At 46.3% G+C, this 21,425-nt stretch overlaps 2 protein-coding genes across 7 annotated transcripts in view; one reads left to right on the top strand and one right to left on the bottom strand.

The window, feature by feature from the left end:
* msi2b (musashi RNA-binding protein 2b) overlaps positions 1-21,425 on the top strand; it is a gene marked incomplete at its 3' end in the record, with an annotated part of 439,826 nt that overhangs the window by 16,855 nt on the left and 401,546 nt on the right. The window contains exons 6-10 of one of the 6 annotated variants that reach the window (XM_083636407.1): positions 1,017-1,228; positions 1,416-1,664; positions 1,809-2,030; positions 2,179-2,305; positions 2,402-3,011. The exons of the other annotated variants lie outside the window; for them this stretch is intronic. Of the exons in view, the coding sequence (XP_083492533.1) occupies positions 1,017-1,228; positions 1,416-1,664; positions 1,809-2,030; positions 2,179-2,305; positions 2,402-2,635 (1,044 nt within the window). Of the gene's footprint in view, positions 1-1,016; positions 1,229-1,415; positions 1,665-1,808; positions 2,031-2,178; positions 2,306-2,401; positions 3,012-21,425 lie in introns of those variants that run through there. 6 annotated transcript variants of the gene reach the window in all.
* On the bottom strand, positions 4,064-5,882 carry LOC310776802 (uncharacterized protein). The gene is made up of 4 exons (XM_083636985.1): positions 5,834-5,882; positions 5,549-5,642; positions 5,028-5,115; positions 4,064-4,549 (listed from the first exon to the last, which is right to left on the bottom strand). Exons 2-4 carry the CDS (start codon positions 5,602-5,604, stop codon positions 4,136-4,138), a joined length of 558 nt encoding a protein of 185 aa, XP_083493111.1. The 5' UTR covers positions 5,605-5,642; positions 5,834-5,882; the 3' UTR covers positions 4,064-4,135.

Here is a 21,425-nt window from a genome sequence, read left to right as displayed (position 1 = left end):
ATATAGGTGACTGAAAAATAAACTTGTTTCAGACGTCCTGGCGCTTTAAGGTAGCGTCATTTTATCCTTGTCCTGCAGTGGGCAGTGCAACACGCCTAGTAGCCGCGACACTGCCGGAAACTTGAAAGAAGAAGAAGAAGAAGAAGAAGAAGCGACTGCTGGAACGTTCTAGACATAGCTAGATAGATAGATAGATCAAGATAGATCAAGCTAAGCTAAACCAGTTGTTTTTCGGCCAGACGTTTTTCGTAGTAATGGAAGAAGAACTGCTGTTTCTTTTTATTATTATTTATTATTATTTTGAGGAGATGGCGGAGGAAGAGGCCGAGGAGGACCGTGCCAGGATGGGGAGGTTGAAGCGGTGGGCGGCACTTTTGTCTAGCGAACCAGACCAGGTACAGTAGGCCTGAAGTTAGCAAATTTAGCTCCGTGACTGGACAAAAGACAGTCTACTACATAATTGTGACGTTCTTCCAGTGAAGTAAAATTATGCTCTATTGTCTTGGGCCCAGGGGTTGGCCATTGCAGTAACATAATGGACCAAGAGATTATTTAAAATGTCTCAAAGACACAGAACTAGCGTTAGATGCTATGCTATACCCCACATGACATAGCCAGCTAGCCCCGTTGGCTCAGCCAGCCAGCAAGATAGTTTAGAGCAGTCATAATTCATTACGATTTGCAAATACAGATGCACAGATACATACATCAATCAGTTTAATAAATTAGAACACAGATTGCTAAATTGAAGTATTAGGATTTAATACAATTAATGGTTACAGTAATTCACAACATTTAACATTGAGACGGTCAAATGTTCACTACTATACGATGATGAATAGAGAACAGGTGAATAGAAATTTAAAATCACTTGACCCTTTTTCATAAGTACATGTAGGAAATAAATGAATGTATGGATATGGTAAATAGATTGGTTGACATAAATGGCTTAAACTTTAAACAGATTTCAAGTGTTTTAAAATGTACACATGACGTGACCCCATCTCCCCCAACAGGAGAACTTGACTACCTACTGCCGTCTGAACATTCATGTGCCACTGCTGCGCCTGTACTTTGATGATGGAGACACACGTCCAGACTTCAGGCTCCACCGAGACGCCATCACAGCCCTCCTACGCATGATGGACCCTCAGAGGCACCATGGCTGGGGACCGGAGCTGGAAGTGCTAGTTTTCCTCTTTTGGTTAGGAGCTGGTACCTCCTACAGGTAAGAATGGGGATAGTTAATTTTTATTAATTACATTTTAGAGACTGCTTAAAGATCTGAATCTTTATTGATACCACTATCGATACTTTTCTATTACTTGGTGGAAAGACGAGACTACAATACATTTTTAACATAACTGGTATTGATTATGTAATGGTCTCAATCTCCATTCCTACCTAACCTGTAGGGTGACATCCAGAGCATTCGATATACCCCGCTCCACAGTCCACCTGTTGGTCCACCGCATGGCGACGGAACTCCTCAATGTGGCCCCTCGTGTCATCCGTTTGCCACAGACAGAGGAGGAGCACAGGGCAGTTGGGGATGGCTTTGCTCACCTGGCCAGGCACCCGGCATTCAGGAATGCCCGTGGGGCAATTGACGGCTGCCATGTGAGAATCAAGGCACCTGGGGAAGAGGACGCACAATGCTACAGGCAAGGCTTAAAGTTCTCAGGCACCATGCCATATTTCAGGCATAGAGCAGTATTACATTAATATAATACTTAATTTAATGCATTGTACACATTTCCTCACAGGCTCACAAATATTTTCTTGTTTTTGATTTTACCCCTGTACAGGAACAGAAAGCTGTACACGTCAATCCAACTCCAGGCAGTGTGTGACAGCAGGGGCCGATACATTGACATTTACGTGGGAACACCGGGGTCAGTGCATGACGCAAGGGTGCTGCGGCGAAGCCCCATCTACCACTCTGCCTACCCTCCCCCTGGCACTTTCCTCCTTGGAGACAGTGGCTACCCCTGTTTGGAGAGACCACTGGCCCTCATCACTCCTTTCAGGTAGGGATGCACGATATATTGGCAATCATATCGTATCGGCCGATGTTAGTCTTTTTTTCTTTTACATATTCATATCGGTCCAATGTTGCAATGTTAATATCGGTTATCGTATCGGCCAAAATGTTCATTGGTGCATCCCTACTTTCAGGAGACCTGTCAGAGGTGCAGAGAAGCTGCGCTTCAACATCCACCACGCCAGGGCTCGCAACATCATAGAGCGAGCCTTTGGAATGATGAAGACCCGGTGGAGAGCCATCTTCCTGCAGGCCCTGGAGGTAATTTAAACTGAGAATGACCGCAGCAAATGAGCAAATTCAAAGAGAAATAATTTATGTACTTATCCTTGAATTAATCTTTGGTTTCCCTCTAAGGTACACTCCACCTTTGTGCCAGATGTCATCATGGCATGCGCCACACTGCACAACATCTGCCTGGGAGTGGGTGACATCATGGAGGAAGAAGATGGGCAAGACCCTGCTGATGATGAGGCTGGGGGCGAGGCACAAGCTGGGGAAATGAATGGGAACGCCCTGCGTGACCATCTATCAACCCAAGTCAGCGCACTCCAGGATGTGGTCGGTGGCCATGAGTACGCACTGCACTGAGCTCAAGCTTATGGTGCGTCTGGGTGTTCTCCCATAATGTTCTCCTGAATCCTGTTGACTAACGTTAGAGTCCGCCGGAAGCCCGACACCGGCAGTTCCCCTCCAAGCAGGGTCTTAACGGAGCACGTTGTCTAGTGTCTTGTGCTGTCAAGTCTGTCTGTGGCGTCAATTGTCCGGGATCCTGTCCTGTAATGTGAAGTAAGTCTTGTGGCATTTCCCCTTACCCCGGTTATATACAAATGAGTTGGCAACCACCCTTTGGCAAATCAACTTTTGTACCATTTGATAATAGTTGTAAAATGATTATTTTTGTTGTTTTGTAAAATTATTCTTGAATTTTTGTAATCTGTTGTACTGTGAATGTAAATATTTTTAGTTTGAGTGTGTTCCACTGTTACCCAGTTTATTTTTGCTACATTTGAAATAAAACAATTTGCTTGTAAAACAATCTTTTGTTTATTTTATTACAAGTAACCTTGAACAACCATTTATAAAAAATCACATTTCATTTAATTTCAGTCAAAACTGGGTTGATTCAACCAACATGAAACAGAGAGAACTTCACTGACAAACAATGCTGATTTATTTTGCACATGATCTCACACATATCTGACAACGGTAACCAATTCTGAATGCATTTATTTAGACAGTTATTGAGAGTTGATTTTGAGTTAAGTTGAGTGATGTCATTAATGACAACACTGCCTCCACAACTTAACACAGATCAACTCTCAATAACTGTCTAAATAAATGCATGCAGAATTGGTTACCGTTGTCAGATATGTGTGAGATCAATCTGCATTGTTTATGAAACAAAATGCAAATGAGAACTTCACTGAAAAACCATGCTGATTTATTTTGCACATGATCTCACAAATGTCTGAAAACTCTAAACAATTTTGCAGGCATTCATTTAGTTTGACAGATTTGAAAGTTAATTTGAGTTCAAGTGAGTGATGTCATTTGTCCATGAATGACTTCACTGCCTCCACAAATGAACACAGACCAACTCTCAATAAATGTCAACCTAAATGAATGCCTGCAAAACTGTTTGCAGTTTTCAGATGTCTGAGATCATGTGCAAAATAAATCAGCATTGTTCTCCTTTAAACTAGGAGCAGAGAAAGTGGCAGCAAGCAAGCTCAAAGTCAACATAGAATCAAAATGGAAAAAGGAGCTTACTGGTTACTTTTTAGGGAGAATATTTAATCCAGAAGTGTTGGTACACAGGTAACCTCAGGTTTGCATACAATGTACAACTTCAAATACAATAAGAGACACGGGCAGGAAAAACGCAACGCGTTTCAACCTCACTGGGTCTTCATCAGGCTGAAGGCTGACGAAGACCCAGTGAGGTTGAAACGCGTTGCGTTTTTCCTGCCCGTGTCTCTTATTGTATTTGAAGTTGTACATTGTATGTAAACCTGAGGTTACCTGTGTACCAACACTTCTGGATTAAATATTCTCCTTTAAACTAAAAATAAGTTAGAAAGAAAATGCTCAACGCCTATCCATAAATCTCTCTAGGATAGAGAAGAGTCGGTCGGTTCGCTCTGCCTCATCCCTCCTCCTCTGCGCCTGCCTCTCTCTTTCACGCTCCATCTCCTCCTCAATCAGATCGGCGAGGCGACGCCGCTTCCTCTGTTGTGGGGCTGGGGCCATTTCTTGTGCTCTTTCTGGCTCTCGTGCCTCTCCTTCTCCTCCAGCCGCCGCTGCCTCCTCCTCTCCATCACCTCGCTCCTGTTCAGCTGCTGGCTTTGGCACACCCTCCAAAGGCAACGTGGCCCTCACCACCGCAGGCGTTATTGAATGTTTTTTTCCCAGGGCCTCGTCCATCAGGTTGTACCAAGGCCAGGTGGCCGGTGTACCCTCACCGCGGTCTGTACCACTACCGGTTGGTGGATCTTTCAGTTTCTAGAAGAAACGACAATTGAACAGTGCATAAAGAGCCCTAAAGTGAAAGAATGGATGAATATTACAATGGATATATATAAGATGGAAAGACTAACTGCTGTTATCAATCATAAAGTAGAACAATTTACCTCAAGATGGGAATGCTGGGTTCAATATATAACACCCATTAGGCCAGATTTTATTTTTTTGGATCCAAGATGAATGTACAATGAAAAGTAGACTCCCTGCTCTATATGTTTTGTTTTTTGTTTTTGTTTGTTTGTTTTGTTGCTGCTGTTGCGGCTGTTGTGGTTTTGTCTTTTCTTTTATTTGTCTATAAAAAAAATTAAAAAAAATCTATGGCAGTACATATCTACAACGTATACAATGTAAGAACGTATAATAATCTGTCAATAAAAAGTAAAAAAAAAAAAAAAGAACAGTGCATAAAGTAAAATGCAGTAGTGGCCTGTGGCTAACACTCAAGAACAATTAATACCTTGTACTGGGTCTTCAAGTTGTCCCATTTTTTTTGGGCAGATTTGAAGTCCACTTTCCCCTCCAGCCCAATATCAGCTAGCAGTTGACTGCAAAACACACACATACACAAAACACACAGGATTTGTGGGCTGTGTCCATTTGTGACAGCATCAGTGATTCAATATTTCCCACCTGGCAACACTGGTATGAAAACTGGGCATATGAACCTCTATGAAATGGAGGGGTTTAAATTAGTGATTTGTTCATCTCAAATGTTTTCATGGCACAGGGACCCATATGGGGAGATGTTTGATGTTGATTTAGCACTGAATTGTAGAACTGTCTACACTGGGGAGACAACTCGGTGAGTGTGAAATCTAGATTAGACTACTCATCTTTATATATCGTCTGATTGGGATATTTGGTTACTTAAATTTGAGTGAAATCAAGCTAACCCCCCCCCCCCCCCCCCCCAAATCAACCCACAGCAAAAGCCAGAGCATAATAAGCTGTGTTGTTCAATGTTGGTGTGTAACTTACTTCCATCCATTGATAGCCGAATTCCTGTCCCCTGTAAAAAGCTTCTTGAGCCGCATCCTGGCCTTAATCAGCTTTGCTGTATCCTGTTTTGTCCCTATAAAATAAATCAGTTGCCACGGTGTAATTTATTTAGACAGTGAGCAGAGGTGAAGCCAAAGGAGCTAACGTCATCATCAGCTAATGAATGCATAACGTTACCTAGCGTATTTCTTATCGATAACGTTACACATTCAACCAACAAATGTGTGCTTAAGTAATGGCTGGTTAAAAACGAACTTCACTTACACTTGAAGGTGAACGCAGGGTCTGGGAGGGGAGGCTGGCAAGCAAGACTAGCCATGTTGCTAGTACCTGGCTCTGCGTTGCTGTCCATGGCAGAGCACTGGTCATGAAGTTCTTTGTACTCCTGGTGCAGGCGCGCGCACGGAGCGGGTAAAACGCTAGCCACCTAACTAGTGGCTGCTGTCCAGAACACCGTCAGCTAAGATGCTTCCTACTATTCTTCAAACGTGACTTTCCTGACACCGTACAAACAACTGACCGCACTGAAATGAAGTAATGGTTTACGCTATTGACTATTCTAAAATAAAAATGAAAAGAAAGCGATGATGCTTGTTATTTAGCGAATGGGCGTTTCACTTTTTCTGTTGCGGGAGGTTTTGTGGGGGCGGCCATTGGAGGAAGTTTGTGGGGAGAGCTTCATTCTTCTTCGTGGATTGCAAGGGCGCAAGGTATCATGGGATACCCTAGCCCACCAAAGTGTGCATGGTATGGTTCCTCAAAAATTATCAAAAATTATCCATAACTAGGTACCTAAAAAGGTTGCAAATTCAGTGAACTTATGTATCAAACTGGTTTCAGACAGCCTAATTACAACTTATTACCTAGAAATGCCACCTATAAAGATCGTTCACTTGCGTTACAGACAGAACCTAAAACTGTCCACTGACTAAACTAGACTTCTAGTGTGTGGACTTAATGACTATTTAGTGGTAGAGAAACTCTGGGACACATTACTGCCGGGCCGTGCCGTGCGGCCTGGCGCGGGCTGTTTGCTGCTCTGTGCTGTGCAGCTCTAGAGGAATGGGGACATTAAATCAGGTGTTTCTCAGCAGCAGCTAGAACACAGCCTCTAGGTGTTGGCTTTGTGTTAAGCCAACCGCCCAATAATGCTGTTTTATGCAAATGGGCTACCTTTGCCTCCAATCATGTGGCAGCTTGTTTGTGACTGCAGCGACAAACAAGCTGCTTTACGTCACTCGGCTCCCTGCTTTCCCACAGTGAGAGGGACAGAGAACAGAGTGCTGCCTGCTTTCCCACAGTGAGAGGGACAGAGAACAGAGTGCTGCCTGCTTTCTCACAGTGAGAGGGACAGAGAACACAGTGCTGCCTGCTTTCCCACAGTGAGAGAGACAGAGAACAGAGTGCTGCCTGCTTTCCCACAGTGAGAGAGACAGAGAACACAGTGCTGCCTGCTTTCCCACAGTGAGAGGGACAGAGAACAGAGTGCTGCCTGCTTTCCCACAGTGAGAGAGACAGAGAACAGAGTGCTGCCTGCTTTCCCACAGTGAGAGGGACAGAGAACAGAGTGCTGCCTGCTTTCCCACAGTGAGAGGGACAGAGAACACAGTGCTGCCTGCTTTCCCACAGTGAGAGAGACAGAGAACAGAGTGCTGCCTGCTTTCCCACAGTGAGAGGGACAGAGAACAGAGTGCTGCCTGCTTTCTCACAGTGAGAGGGACAGAGAACAGAGTGCTGCCTGCTTTCCCACAGTGAGAGGGACAGAGAACAGAGTGCTGCCTGCTTTCCCACAGTGAGAGGGACAGAGAACAGAGTGCTGCCTGCTTTCCCACAGTAAGAGGGACAGAGAACACAGTGCTGCCTGCTTTCCCACAGTGAGAGGGACAGAGAACAGAGTGCTGCCTGCTTTCCCACAGTGAGAGGGACAGAGAACAGAGTGCTGCCTGCTTTCCCACAGTGAGAGGGACAGAGAACAGAGTGCTGCCTGCTTTCCCACAGTAAGAGGGACAGAGAACAGAGTGCTGCCTGCTTTCCCACAGTGAGAGGGACAGAGAACAGAGTGCTGCCTGCTTTCCCACAGTAAGAGGGACAGAGAACAGAGTGCTGCCTGCTTTCCCACAGTAAGAGGGACAGAGAACAGAGTGCTGCCTGCTTTCCCACAGTGAGAGGGACAGAGAACAGAGTGCTGCCTGCTTTCCCACAGTAAGAGGGACAGAGAACAGAGTGCTGCCTGCTTTCCCACAGTAAGAGGGACAGAGAACACAGTGCTGCCTGCTTTCCCACAGTGAGAGGGACAGAGTGAGCAGCTTTATTTTTAAACCCCTTGCACCATGGTGGGGATAAGCCACAGGGGCAGTTACAGTACATGTCGCCTTTAATTTCACATTTTGCTTAAATCCAAGATATGTTAAATCGTGCAATATTAGGATGGGACGATATATTAAAATACAGGAATGTGACAATACATGTCGTCGGGCAGAAAAAGGAATCGTGATTTTAGCTCCATTTTGTCCTGCTGTCATAATCACAAATGGGACGGCTTACCATCACAATTTCACAAGCTCCCCATCCCAATTATATTCTTTCTACTTAGTTTACTTTTTCAATTGTGGTTTACATCCTAACAAGCCACAAAGATCTGTGTCTCACACTTTGTGTTGTCATTCACAAATAAGGAGTACGAAATCGTCTGTTTCAGTCTAGATTAACTGCTTCTATACTTGCAAACTGAATGCCATTGGAAAACAAAGCTGATACACCGACCATGCATCATGTTCCACAGGCTGTAACTAGAAGTAGTCTTACACGGTTTCATTTGGTGGCTGTTACGCCTGTTAGCCCTAGACTGGCTGGTAACCGTGGCAGCAGAGTGGCCTGTTAGCCCTAGGCTGGCTGGTAACCGTGGCAGCAGAGTGGCCTGTTAGCCCTAGACTGGCTGGTAACCGTGGCAGCAGAGTGGCCTGTTAGCCCTAGCCTTGCTGGTAACCGTGGCAGCAGAGTGGCCTGTTAGCCCTAGACTGGCTGGTAACCGTGGCAGCAGAGTGGCCTGTTAGCCCTAGACTGGCTGGTAACCGTGGAAGCAGAGTGGCCTGTTAGCCCTAGACTGGCTGGTAACCGTGGCAGCAGAGTGGCCTGTTAGCCCTAAACTGGCTGGTAACCGTGGCAGCAGAGTGGCCTGTTAGCCCTAGACTGGCTGGTAACCGTGGCAGCAGAGTGGCCTGCTAGCCCTAGACTGGCTGGTAACCATGGAAGCAGAGTGGCCTGTTAGCTCTAGACTGGCTGGTAACCGTGGCAGCAGAGTGGCCTGTTAGCCCTAGACTGGCTGGTAACCGTGGCAGCAGAGTGGCCTGTTAGCCCTAGACTGGCTGGTAACCGTGGCAGCAGAGTGTCCTGCTAGCCCTAGACTGGCTGGTAACCGTGGCAGCAGAGTGGCCTGCTAGCCCTAGACTGGCTGGTAACCGTGGCAGCAGAGTGGCCTGTTAGCCCTAGACTGGCTGGTAACCGTGGCAGCAGAGTGGCCTGTTAGCCCTAGACTGGCTGGTAACCGTGGCAGCAGAGTGGCCTGTTAGCCCTAGACTGGCTGGTAACCGTGGCAGCAGAGTGGTTGGGATGTGAGTTTGTCCTCCGACTGTCCAGAGGACGGTGAAACCTTGTTGCATTACTCAAAGCGCCGTGAATTGATGTAGAGGGAATAACAGTGTGGCTGCGAGCTGCAGCTGGAAAAGTCAATACGTCGCCTCAGCCTGCTTAGAAGAGAAATGTCATAGGAAGTCATATCATAGTAGAGAAATGTCATAGGAAGTCATATCATAGTCGAGAAGTGTCATAGGAAGTCGTATCATCATAGTAGAGAAATGTCATAGGAAGTTGTATCATAGTAGAGAAGTGTCATAGGAAGTCGTATCATAGTAGAGAAATGTCATAGGAAGTCGTATCATAGTAGAGAAATGTCATAGGAAGTCGTATCATAGTAGAGAAGTGTCATAGGAAGTCGTATCTTAGTAGAGAAGTGTCATAGGAAGTCGTATCTTAGTAGAGAAATGTCATAGGAAGTCGTATCATAGTAGAGAAGTGTCATAGGAAGTCGTATCATAGTAGAGAAGTGTCATAGGAAGTCGTATCATAGTAGAGAAATGTCATAGGAAGTCGTATCATAGTAGAGAAGTGTCATAGGAAGTCGTATCATAGTAGAGAAATGTCATAGGAAGTCGTATCATAGTAGAGAAGTGTCATAGGAAGTCGTATCATAGTAGAGAAGTGTCATAGGAAGTCGTATCATAGTAGAGAAATGTCATAGCAAAACGTATCATAGGAAGTCGTATCATAGTAGAGACATGTCATAGGAAATCGTATCATAGTAGAGAAATGTCATAGGAAGTTGTATCATAGTAGAGAAATGTCATAGGAAGTTGTATCATAGTAGAGAAGTGTCATAGGAAGTCGTATCATAGTAGAGAAGTGTCATAGGAAGTCGTATCATAGTAGAGAAGTGTCATAGGAAGTCGTATCATAGTAGAGAAGTGTCATAGGAAGTCGTATCATAGTAGAGAAGTGTCATAGGAAGTCGTATCATAGTAGAGAAATGTCATAGGAAGTCGTATCATAGTAGAGAAGTGTCATAGGAAGTCGTATCATAGTAGAGAAGTGTCATAGGAAGTCGTATCATAGTAGAGAAGTGTCATAGGAAGTCGTATCATAGTAGAGAAATGTCATAGGAAGTCGTATCATAGTAGAGAAATGTCATAGGAAGTCGTATCATAGTAGAGAAATGTCATAGGAAGTCGTATCATAGTAGAGAAGTGTCATAGGAAGTCGTATCATAGTAGAGAAATGTCATAGGAAGTCGTATCATAGTAGAGAAGTGTCATAGGAAGTCGTATCATAGTAGAGAAGTGTCATAGGAAGTCGTATCATAGTAGAGAAGTGTCATAGGAAGTCGTATCATAGTAGAGAAATGTCATAGCAAAACGTATCATAGGAAGTCGTATCATAGTAGAGACATGTCATAGGAAATCGTATCATAGTAGAGAAATGTCATAGGAAGTTGTATCATAGTAGAGAAATGTCATAGGAAGTTGTATCATAGTAGAGAAGTGTCATAGGAAGTCGTATCATAGTAGAGAAGTGTCATAGGAAGTCGTATCATAGTAGAGAAGTGTCATAGGAAGTCGTATCATAGTAGAGAAGTGTCATAGGAAGTCGTATCATAGTAGAGAAGTGTCATAGGAAGTCGTATCATAGTAGAGAAGTGTCATAGCAAGTCGTATCATAGTAGAGAAATGTCATAGCAAAACGTATCATAGGAAGTCGTATCATAGTAGAGACATGTCATAGGAAATCGTATCATAGTAGAGAAATGTCATAGGAAGTCGTATCATAGTAGAGAAATGTCATAGGAAGTTGTATCATAGTAGAGAAATGTCATAGGAAGTCGTATCATAGTAGAGAAGTGTCATAGGAAGTCGTATCATAGTAGAGAAATGTCATAGGAAGTCGTATCATAGTAGAGAAGTGTCATAGGAAGTCGTATCATAGTAGAGAAGTGTCATAGGAAGTCGTATCATAGTAGAGAAGTGTCATAGGAAGTCGTATCATAGTAGAGAAATGTCATAGCAAAACGTATCATAGGAAGTCGTATCATAGTAGAGACATGTCATAGGAAATCGTATCATAGTAGAGAAATGTCATAGGAAGTTGTATCATAGTAGAGAAATGTCATAGGAAGTTGTATCATAGTAGAGAAGTGTCATAGGAAGTTGTATCATAGTAGAGAAGTGTCATAGGAAGTTGTATCATAGTAGAGAAGTGTCATAGGAAGTCGTATCATAGTAGAGAAGTGTCATAGGAAGTCGTATCATAGTAGAGAAGTGTCATAGGAAGTCGTATCATAGTAGAGAAGTGTCATAGGAAGTCGTATCATAGTAGAGAAGTGTCATAGGAAGTCGTATCATAGTAGAGAAGTGTCATAGGAAGTTGTATCATAGTAGAGAAGTGTCATAGGAAGTCGTATCATAGTAGAGAAGTGTCATAGGAAGTTGTATCATAGTAGAGAAGTGTCATAGGAAGTCGTATCATAGTAGAGAAGTGTCATAGGAAGTCGTATCATAGTAGAGAAGTGTCATAGGAAGTCGTATCATAGTAGAGAAGTGTCATAGGAAGTCGTATCATAGTAAAGTGTTACTAAAACCCACAGTGAGAATCTATCAGGAGAAACATTGCATCGAGTGACTACATTAAAATTGGAGTTCATTTTCTCAGCCCGCTTAGTCTTCTTCAGGGTGGCAGGTGCTGGACCCTGATCCCAGCATGCATTCAGACACTCTGGACAGGTCTCCAGTCCATCATAAGACCCCAGACAGGTCTCCAGTCCATCATAAGACCCCAGACAGGTCTCCAGTCCATCATAAGACCCCGGACAGGTCTCCAGTCCATCATAAGACCCCGGACAGGTCTCCAGTCCATCATAAGACCCCGGACAGGTCTGCAGTCCATCATAAGACCCCGGACAGGTCTCCAGTCCGTCTCCAGTCCATCATAAGACCCCAGACAGGTCTGCAGTCCATCATAAGACCCCGGACAGGTCTCCAGTCCATCATAAGACCCCGGACAGGTCTCCAGTCCATCATAAGACCCCGGACAGGTCTCCAGTCCATCATAAGACCCCGGACAGGTCTCCAGTCCATCATAAGACCCCGGACAGGTCTGCAGTCCATCATAAGACCCCGGACAGGTCTCCAGTCCATCATAAGACCCCGGACAGGTCTCCAGTCCATCATAAGACCCCGGACAGGTCTCCAGTCCATCATAAGACCCCGGACAGGTCTCCAGTCCATCATAAGACCCCCGACAGGTCTCCAGTCCATCATAAGACCCCGGACAGGTCTCCAGTCCATCATAAGACCCCGGACAGGTCTCCAGTCCATCATAAGACCCCGGACAGGTCTCCAGTCCATCATAAGATACACAGAGACCTGTGTCTCGGTCTCTGTGCTTGTTGACCTTATGTGTTAATTGTAGTAGTTCAGAGTCAGACTAGTGTTTTTCCATATGTTTGCAAAGCAGACAACAGCACCGCAAGTAGCTAACAAGTTGAAGTGGGCATCTGCAGACAGTTTCTAACAGTTCTGCAGGCTTGCATCTGTAGTCGACATCGATGCTTTATCATGCTGTGTGGCTTTCAGCTCTGACACTTTGAAGACCACTTTGTATGTAACATATACTGACAATGAGATCAGAAGTGACTTCATAAGCCTCCGGTGGCCGGAGGCATTATGTTTTCATGTTGGACATCCGTCCGTCCCGAGCTCGTTAACGTGATATCTCAGGAACGCCTTGAGGAAATTTCGTCAAATTTGGCTCACATGTCCACTTGGACTCAAGGATGAACTGATTTGATTTTGGTGGTCAAAGTTCAAAGTCACTGTGACCTCACATCCGTCCGTTCCATTCTCGTGATATCTCAGGATGGACTGCCTGAAGGGAATTTCTTCACATTTGGCACAAATGTCCTCTTGGACTCAAGAATGTAATGATAACAATTTGGTAGTCAAATAAATGTCAAGGTCACTGTGACCTCACAAAATATGTGTTTTAGCTATCACTCAAGAAGATGACATTTTATATCTAAAAGTTCAAAGGTCAACGTCACTAAGACATCATAATGTTTTGCTCACCACTGTAGCTGGGGAAAACTATCTTGGATCATTCTACAAAAATGGTGGATGTAGATAGGTTCACACATAAAGCATCTCAGAAGCAGCGCTTCACGGAAGCTTTCGAGCAGGAGCCTTGCCATTCACACCAGAAGCACTCTGTTTTGCTCCACGCCCTCGCTCTGTTTTGCCCGGCGCTGCCCTGCCCCCGCTCACAACTTGCATTGACTTCATGCCTGGCTGCTCGCGTACTGCGCGCTGCACGCATGAAAAATAGACCTGACGCTGAAACTATTGCTGCAGCACGTGTGCAGTGTGGCTTTGACGTGGCGAGGCAAAGCGCTGCGGCTGCTGTTATTGGTCTCGCCTGTTAACAAGGACGCTGAAATGAAACTGCCTCTGCGCTGCGTTGCTTCAGCGTAGGATTGGCGTCTGGTGTGTTCGGGCACTTACTTTTGCAGACACCAAAATGCTTTAAGTTGAACTATTAATCACATTACTGTCTATTGATTTGGACCCCAAGATACGTGTATGAGTGCACTCTCTTCCCTTCTTCTCCCTGGATGACAGCCAGGACAGAGGGCGTGGCCTCCTGTTCCTCTGGTAGTCCACCACCAGCTCATTGGTTTAGCTGATATTGAGCTTCAGGTGATTGTCGTTGCACCAAGTGACAAAGCTCTTATCAGTCCTCTGTGCTCCTGTGTAAAACATAGTCTCCGAGTGAAGACTGCATCTTTCGGACAGGAAATGATTCACTGGAATCATACATGTCAATATAGTGATAAGTTCCATTTCCACAAAAAATATACTTCATACATTTTATTAAATTCGCTCAAAGTCAAAAGAAAAAATAAGAAAACATGAAGGTTCAAGGAAAAATGACAAGGAAACAACAACAACATAACAGTAAATATGTGACATCCCAGTGGCTTGAATGTATCCAATTTGAAGAATGTGGAATTTGTGAAGCTCAAGATTCACTTCCATCCCACATCATGTCCCGGCTCCCAGCGGTGAGTTTGGGGGAGCGAGGCGTCATGGAAACGCTGCTTCCTTCCTCGTGACTTGAACACCTTGGCAGTGAGTCATGCGTCTGCAGCTACACACGCAGGCTCGCAGGCGTAGCTTCTTTTCAAAACTGTCGACGACTTCCACAGTGTGACCGTGAGCAGGTGAGGCTTCGGCTCAGCTTTATCGTGTCACACGCTTTTAAGCTCTTCTACTCCTCCTGACGACTACTTTGTACGGCGCGGGACCCTCGTGGTAAAATGTCGAGTTTTCGGGACTGTTTCTGTTAGAAAACGCTTTGGCGAGGCATAATCATTCATCCATGTGTCATCCCTAGAAAAAGAATGTTCTGAGCGTTTTTTCTCTCTCTGACTGCCGCTACCAAACGACTACTGGGAAGGGAAGGGAGCTGTGAAGGTCTATCAAAGTGAGTGTGGGCTCTCCAGGGAGCAGAGGCTTCAGTTCCCCCTGCTGCTAACACCACGCTTCCTGCTGCTGCTAACGCCACGCTTCCTGCTGCTAATATCACACTTCCTGCTGCTAACACCACGCTTCCTGCTGCTAACACCACGCTCCCTGCCCCACAGAGGTGCTTTAGCATGGACTGCTGCTAACACCTCACTTCCTGCTGCTGCTAACACCACGCTCCCTGCCCCACAGAGGTGCTTTAGCATGGACTGCTGCTAACACCACGCTCCCTGCCCCACAGAGGTGCTTTAGCATGGACTGCTGCTAACACCACGCTTCCTGCCCCACAGAGGTACTTTAGCATGGACTGCTGCTAACACCATGCTCCCTGCCCCACAGAGGTACTTTAGCATGGACTGCTGCTAACATCACGCTCCCTGCCCCACAGAGGTACTTTAGCATGGACTGCTGCTAACATCACGCTTCCTGCACCACAGAGGTACTTTAGCATGGACTGCTGCTAACACCACGCTTCCTGCCCCACAGAGGTGCTTTAGCATGGACTGCTGCTAACACCACGCTCCCTGCCCCACAGAGGTACTTTAGCATGGACTGCTGCTAACACCACGCTTCCTGCCCCACAGAGGTACTTTAGCATGGACTGCTGCTAACACCACGCTCCCTGCCCCACAGAGGTGCTTTAGCATGGACTGCTGCTAACACCACGCTTCCTGCTGCGAACACCACGCTTCCTGCTGCTAACACCACGCTTCCTGCTGCTAACACCACGCTTCCTGCTGCTAACACCACGCTTCCTGCTGCTAACATCACGCTTCCTGCCCCAGAGGTACTTTAGCATGGACTGCTGCTAACATCACGCTTCCTGCACCACAGAGGTACTTTAGCATGGACTGCTGCTAACACCACGCTTCCTACCCCCCAGAGGTGCTTAAGCATGGACTGCTGCTAACACCACACTTCCTGCCCCACAGAGGTACTTTAGCATGGACTGCTGCTAACATCACGCTTCCTGCACCACAGAGGTACTTTAGCATGGACTGCTGCTAACACCACACTTCCTGCCCCACAGAGGTACTTTAGCATGGACTGCTGCTAACATCACGCTTCCTGCACCACAGAGGTACTTTAGCATGGACTGCTGCTAACATCACGCTTCCTGCACCACAGAGGTACTTTAGCATGGACTCCTGCTAACACCACGCTTCCTGCCCCAGAGGTACTTTAGCATGGACTGCTGCTAACACCACACTTCCTGCCCCAGAGGTACTTTAGCATGGACTGCTGCTAACACCACACTTCCTGCCCCAGAGGTGCTTCACGCTTCCTGCTGCTAACACCACGCTTCCTGCACCACAGAGGTACTTTAGCATGGACTGCTGCTAACACCACACTTCCTGCCCCACAGAGGTACTTTAGCATGGACTGCTGCTAACATCACGCTTCCTGCACCACAGAGGTACTTTAGCATGGACTGCTGCTAACATCACGCTTCCTGCACCACATAGGTACTTTAGCATGGACTGCTGCTAACACCATGCTTCCTGCCCCACAGAGGTACTTTAGCATGGACTGCTGCTAACACCATGCTCCCTGCCCCACAGAGGTACTTTAGCATGGACTGCTGCTAACACCATGCTTCCTGCCCCACAGAGGTGCTTTAGCATGGACTGCTGCTAACATCATGCTCCCTGCCCCACAGAGGTACTTTAGCATGGACTACTGCTAACACCATGCTCCCTGCTGCTAACACCACGCTTCCTGCTGCTAACACCATGCTCCCTGCTGCTAACACCACGCTTCCTGCCCCACAGAGGTACTTTAGCATGGACTGCTGCTAACACCATGCTCCCTGCCCCACAGAGGTACTTTAGCATGGACTGCTGCTAACACCATGCTCCCTGCCCCACAGAGGTACTTTAGCATGGACTGCTGCTAACACCACGCTTCCTGCTGCTAACACCACGCTTCCTGCTGCTAACACCATGCTTCCTGCTGCTAACACCACGCTCCCTGCCCCAGAGGTACTTTAGCATGTATGTACTGCCATGGAAAGTGTCAAAACGCCCCCTCTGACTGGCCAAGACCAGGGTGAGAATAGAAGAATAAAGAATTGTAGGCAGGAAAAATAAATAAATGTAAGACCTGTTATTGGCAGCTTCAATCTAAAATATATCAATATCAGTATCAGATAAGCCCTCGACTGCATCATCATCACAGTCAACTGACTTACAACCACAATACATCCAGTAGTGAGAAGAGGCTAACTACATTTAAAGATATCAACACCAAATATCAGGTAAGAGCAGCTTTAGTCTAGCTTTAGCTTTAGTAATTAAATATTGCTGCCCTTTTATTTCACTGTAGCCATTGTAATTTTAGTTGTTTTATCTACATTGTAACATAATGTCGTTGCTTTTAGGTGCTTTCGTTGTAACTATTGTAGCTGTGTTGTGATTTATGCAGTCCTGTTAATGTTTTGTTTTAGTCCCATCTACGTTGCTGTGTGTCTGTAACTTGATGTTGTCATGTTAAGTTTTTTCACGTTGCTGACCCTGTCTTGGCTAGGTCTCACTTGTAAAAGAGGTTTCAACCTCAATGTGACTTCCTGGTTAAATAAAGGTTAAAAACAAAAAAAAAAAAGTCCAAAAATATCTTATCAGCCGTCTCACCATACTCCAAAACCCAGTGACTACATTTACCATACTCTGAATAATTCACTGCCATGTCAACAGCATTTTCTCATGACCTTATTCTGATTAAGTAGTCGGAGTAAGCAATAGTCGAATTAAGACGTGGAGTATTCCGATCTTAGGCCATGTTTAGATGACAAACGGACTCTGCATAAAACGGCAAATTGTCGTTTTCACTTTTTTGCATTTTCAGGCTCCAAGAACGCCATTGTCATGTAAAAGGAAGGCACTGATGCAAAAAAGCTTAGCTGTTTTATGCAGGGAGTGTTGCCTTAGTGGCATTACTGAAGGGTATTGTATTGCACACATCCCAACATATTGTCCCTAACACAGCAGCAACATGACAGAAAGGCTTTCAGCTTGGATTCAGGAGGGAAACAGACGCAGGACGTAGGCACGTCATGTGGGCGTGTCTTCAGTCATTCATCAGACTCATGTAAACAGGAATATGAATGGAATATTCTATAAGGAACTCATGTAAACACCTTAATTGAAACACTTCGGTCAGATGTTTGCTGTCCATGTAAACAGAGTGAGTGTCTGGTGGGTGTTTAGTGTTGTTATGGGTGGCTGCTGTGGAAGCTGCATCAGGCTTGAAGCCTCTGTGGGAATGCAGTTGAGTTGACAGGTCCTGCCTTTACATGCAGCCTGGGCCACCTCTCCTCTGCTGTGCTGCTCAGCCAGCTGAGGCCAGGGCTGTGTGTGTGTGTGTGTGTGGGGGGGGGGGGGGGTTATGCTGTGTGTGTGTGCGCGTGTCGTGTGCGTGTGCGTGTCGTGTGAAAACTCCCAGCCAAGTTTTTAATGAAGTCCAAAGGTGAGGTTGTGTGAAGTGTTGAACTCCCCCTCCCACTCCCCTCTCTATTTCACACATTCACTCACTTTCCTTCTCTCTCTCTCTCTCTCTCTCTCTCTCTCTCTCTCTCTCTCTCTCTCTCTCACACCCACACACACACACCCACACACACACACACACACACACACACACACACACACACAGCTACCTTTTTTTAGGAGAGGCGCCAGTCCAACCAGCCAGTTCTTAGTCTCCTGTGTGGGCTAGCACTCCAACACCAATTAAGAACTGAGCAACTCACTCCTTTTCAATCTTCTCGCTCTCTCTCGTCTGTCAGCCCTGCAACACTCGTCTCTTGTTGAAAAAATCCTGCACTTCTTATGTTCTTACATCAGGTGTGGCATGTTTTTTGCCCCTGCCTGATGTTAGAGCAGAGACACACTGGGACCAGAAGGCTTGATGCTCTGATGTTTGATGCTGTGTTGTGTGTGCAGGCATGCGTTGGGCTCCATGCAGATGTTTGTGAGATGAAAGGAAAGTGGTGTTTTAGTGTTTAGCAGCCACTCGTCCCTGCTGGAGGTCCTCCCTGCTGGAGGTCCTCCCTGCTGGAGGTCCTCCTCTGCTTTCAAGCCTCACTGTATATCTGGACCATCCAAGGCGAAGACGCTGGGAAAGCTTTCTGGCAGAAATGTGGGTTTACATACATTGATTGGATTTTGAAGGCAGATGCCTATATTTTAAAAACATTTTACAATAAAACTCTGCTGCCTTGACTGCAATCCCCTTACGGCCCTACTTGGAATCCTTCCTGTGAGTAATGCATCTGCTGCTATGTGGAGTGTGTGGCCTTCACCACTTCACACACACTCGATAAAACTTGAAGTAAATAAGATTCTCTCTCAAAGCCTGCCGAAAAACTTTTCAGAAGAATTAAGTTGGAGAGCATTCTTAGAAGCGCTTCTTTGGAGACTCTGCTGCCTGCCTGTGGCCTGATGTGCTGAAAGCCTGAGGTGGGGAAGGCAGATGATTACAGTAAGTGACACAAATAATGAAGTAGAAATTTCACAACAGACAAGTAACCGAGCTCATCTCTACAGCAGAGATCCAACACAAGCATCTAGTGAAGTGGTATTATATCACAAGGCAAAACACTGGAATAAAGATACTGTAACAGTACAGTATTACTTACCGGAGGCTATTTGCTAAGTAACCTTTGAATCGTATTAATGATCAATACCGTCCACCTGCACATTTTATTATTATGGATATTTTGTGTTGTGGGATAGTAAAATCTTGCTTGTTGCACCTGCATTAAAAGCTGTGTACTTCTTTGTACGTCAGCGACACTGTTTGGATCAGGTGACGTCAGCGACACTGTTTGGATCACGTGACGTCAGCGACAGTGTTTGGATCAGGTGACGTCAGCGACGCTGTTTGGATCAGGTGACGTCAGCGACACTGTTTGGATCACGTGACGTCAGCGACAGTGTTTGGATCAGGTGACGTCAGCGACACTGTTTGGATCACGTGACGTCAGCGACGCTGTTTGGATCAGGTGACGTCAGCGACACTGTTTGGATCACGTGACGTCAGCGACACTGTTTGGATCAGGTGACGTCAGCGACACTGTTTGGATCACGTGACGTAAGCGACACTGTTTGGATCACGTGACGTCAGCGACGCTGTTTGGATCACGTGACGTCAGCGACGCTGTTTGGATCAGGTGACGTCAGCGACACTGTTTGGATCACGTGACGTCAGCGACAGTGTTTGGATCAGGTGACGTCAGCGACGCTGTTTGGATCAGGTGACGTCAGCGACACTGTTTGGATCACGTGACGTCAGCGACGCTGTTTGGATCAGGTGACGTCAGCGACACTGTTTGGATCACGTGACGTCAGCGACACTGTTTGGATCAGGTGACGTCAGCGACACTGTTTGGATCACGTGACGTAAGCGACACTGTTTGGATCACGTGACGTCAGCGACGCTGTTTGGATCACGTGACGTCAGCGACGCTGTTTGGATCAGGTGACGTCAGCGACACTGTTTGGATCACGTGACGTCAGCGACGCTGTTTGGATCAGGTGACGTCAGCGACACTGTTTGGATCACGTGACGTCAGCGACACTGTTTGGATCACGTGACGTCAGCGACACTGTTTGGATCACGTGACGTCAGCGACAGTGTTTGGATCACGTGACGTCAGCGACACTGTTTGGATCACGTGACGTCAGCGACAGTGTTTGGATCACGTGACGTCAAGGCACTTTTCAAAGTGTGGACTTCACTATATTAAGAGTGAAAAAGAAGTAAAGCAAAATGCTCCTCCAGTCATGTACTGTGTGACTGCTCACTGCTTCACTGATCCCAGTGCTGCTGCAGGGGCTGCACTGTGGTTTCGAGCAGTGGACCAGCACCCAGCGGGAGAGCGCCAGCCACAGCAGACAGGGGGCGCCGCGGCCGGCCCACCAGCACTCTGATGTTGAGTGACATTAATGAGGACACCAGGGGAGAAAACGGGCTAAAACAAAGAGCCAGCCTCCTTCCTCCTTCATGTGGACACCTCCTCTCCTGTTGTCTTTCGTCTCTGCTTGGGAGAAGATGTAGGCTCTGCTTCACCCACTCACATCCACATGTGCTGCTGCTGCCAGCAGACAGGCCGGCGTAAGCCCTCCTTTGATCAGCCTCTTGTGGGATGTGGAGGCCAGGAGGGCTGCAGGTATATGGAGGATCTGAAAGTGCACTGCGAGGAACGCTTAGAAGCAGAGGGGAAAGGGAAGCGATGGAGGAAGCTGGGATTGAAGTGTGAGAGTACACATCACTTGCTTTGATCTTTTAAAAGCCATCACTGATATTCTATGATCAAGTCGGATTGGAACTTGTGTATTAAATCAGCTGTGTGGGGATGGTGTGTATTAAATCAGCTGTGTGGGGATGGTGTGTATTAAATCAGCTGTGTGGGGATGGCGTGTATTAAATCAGCTGTGTGGGGATGGTGTGTATTAAATCAGCTGTGTGGGGATGGTGTGTATTAAATCAGCTGTGTGGGGATGGTGTGTATTAAATCAGCTGTGTGGGGATGGCGTGTATTAAATCAGCTGTGTGGGGATGGTGTGTATTAAATCAGCTGTGTGGGGATGGTGTGTATTAAATCAGCTGTGTGGGGATGGTGTGTATTAAATCAGCTGTGTGGGGATGGTGTGTATTAAATCAGCTGTGTGGGGATGGCGTGTATTAAATCAGCTGTGTGGGGATGGTGTGTATTAAATCAGCTGTGTGGG

Source organism: Poromitra crassiceps (assembly GCF_964638095.1).
Source record: "Poromitra crassiceps genome assembly, chromosome: 5".
Classification (NCBI taxonomy): domain Eukaryota; kingdom Metazoa; phylum Chordata; class Actinopteri; order Beryciformes; family Melamphaidae; genus Poromitra; species Poromitra crassiceps.
Note: the sequence above shows the minus strand (reverse complement) of the source record. Positions and strands in the feature narration are given on the sequence as shown.

Coding starts and splice junctions, on each gene's coding strand:
- LOC310776802 (XM_083636985.1), bottom strand. CDS start 5,604: ATGCGGCTCAAGAAGCTTTTTACAGGGGACAGGAATTCGGCTATCAAT. Junction 5,116..5,548: donor TCGGCTATCAATGGATGGAA/GTAAGTTACACA, acceptor TGTGTTTTGCAG/TCAACTGCTAGCTGATATTG. Junction 4,550..5,027: donor ACTTGAAGACCCAGTACAAG/GTATTAATTGTT, acceptor CGTTTCTTCTAG/AAACTGAAAGATCCACCAAC.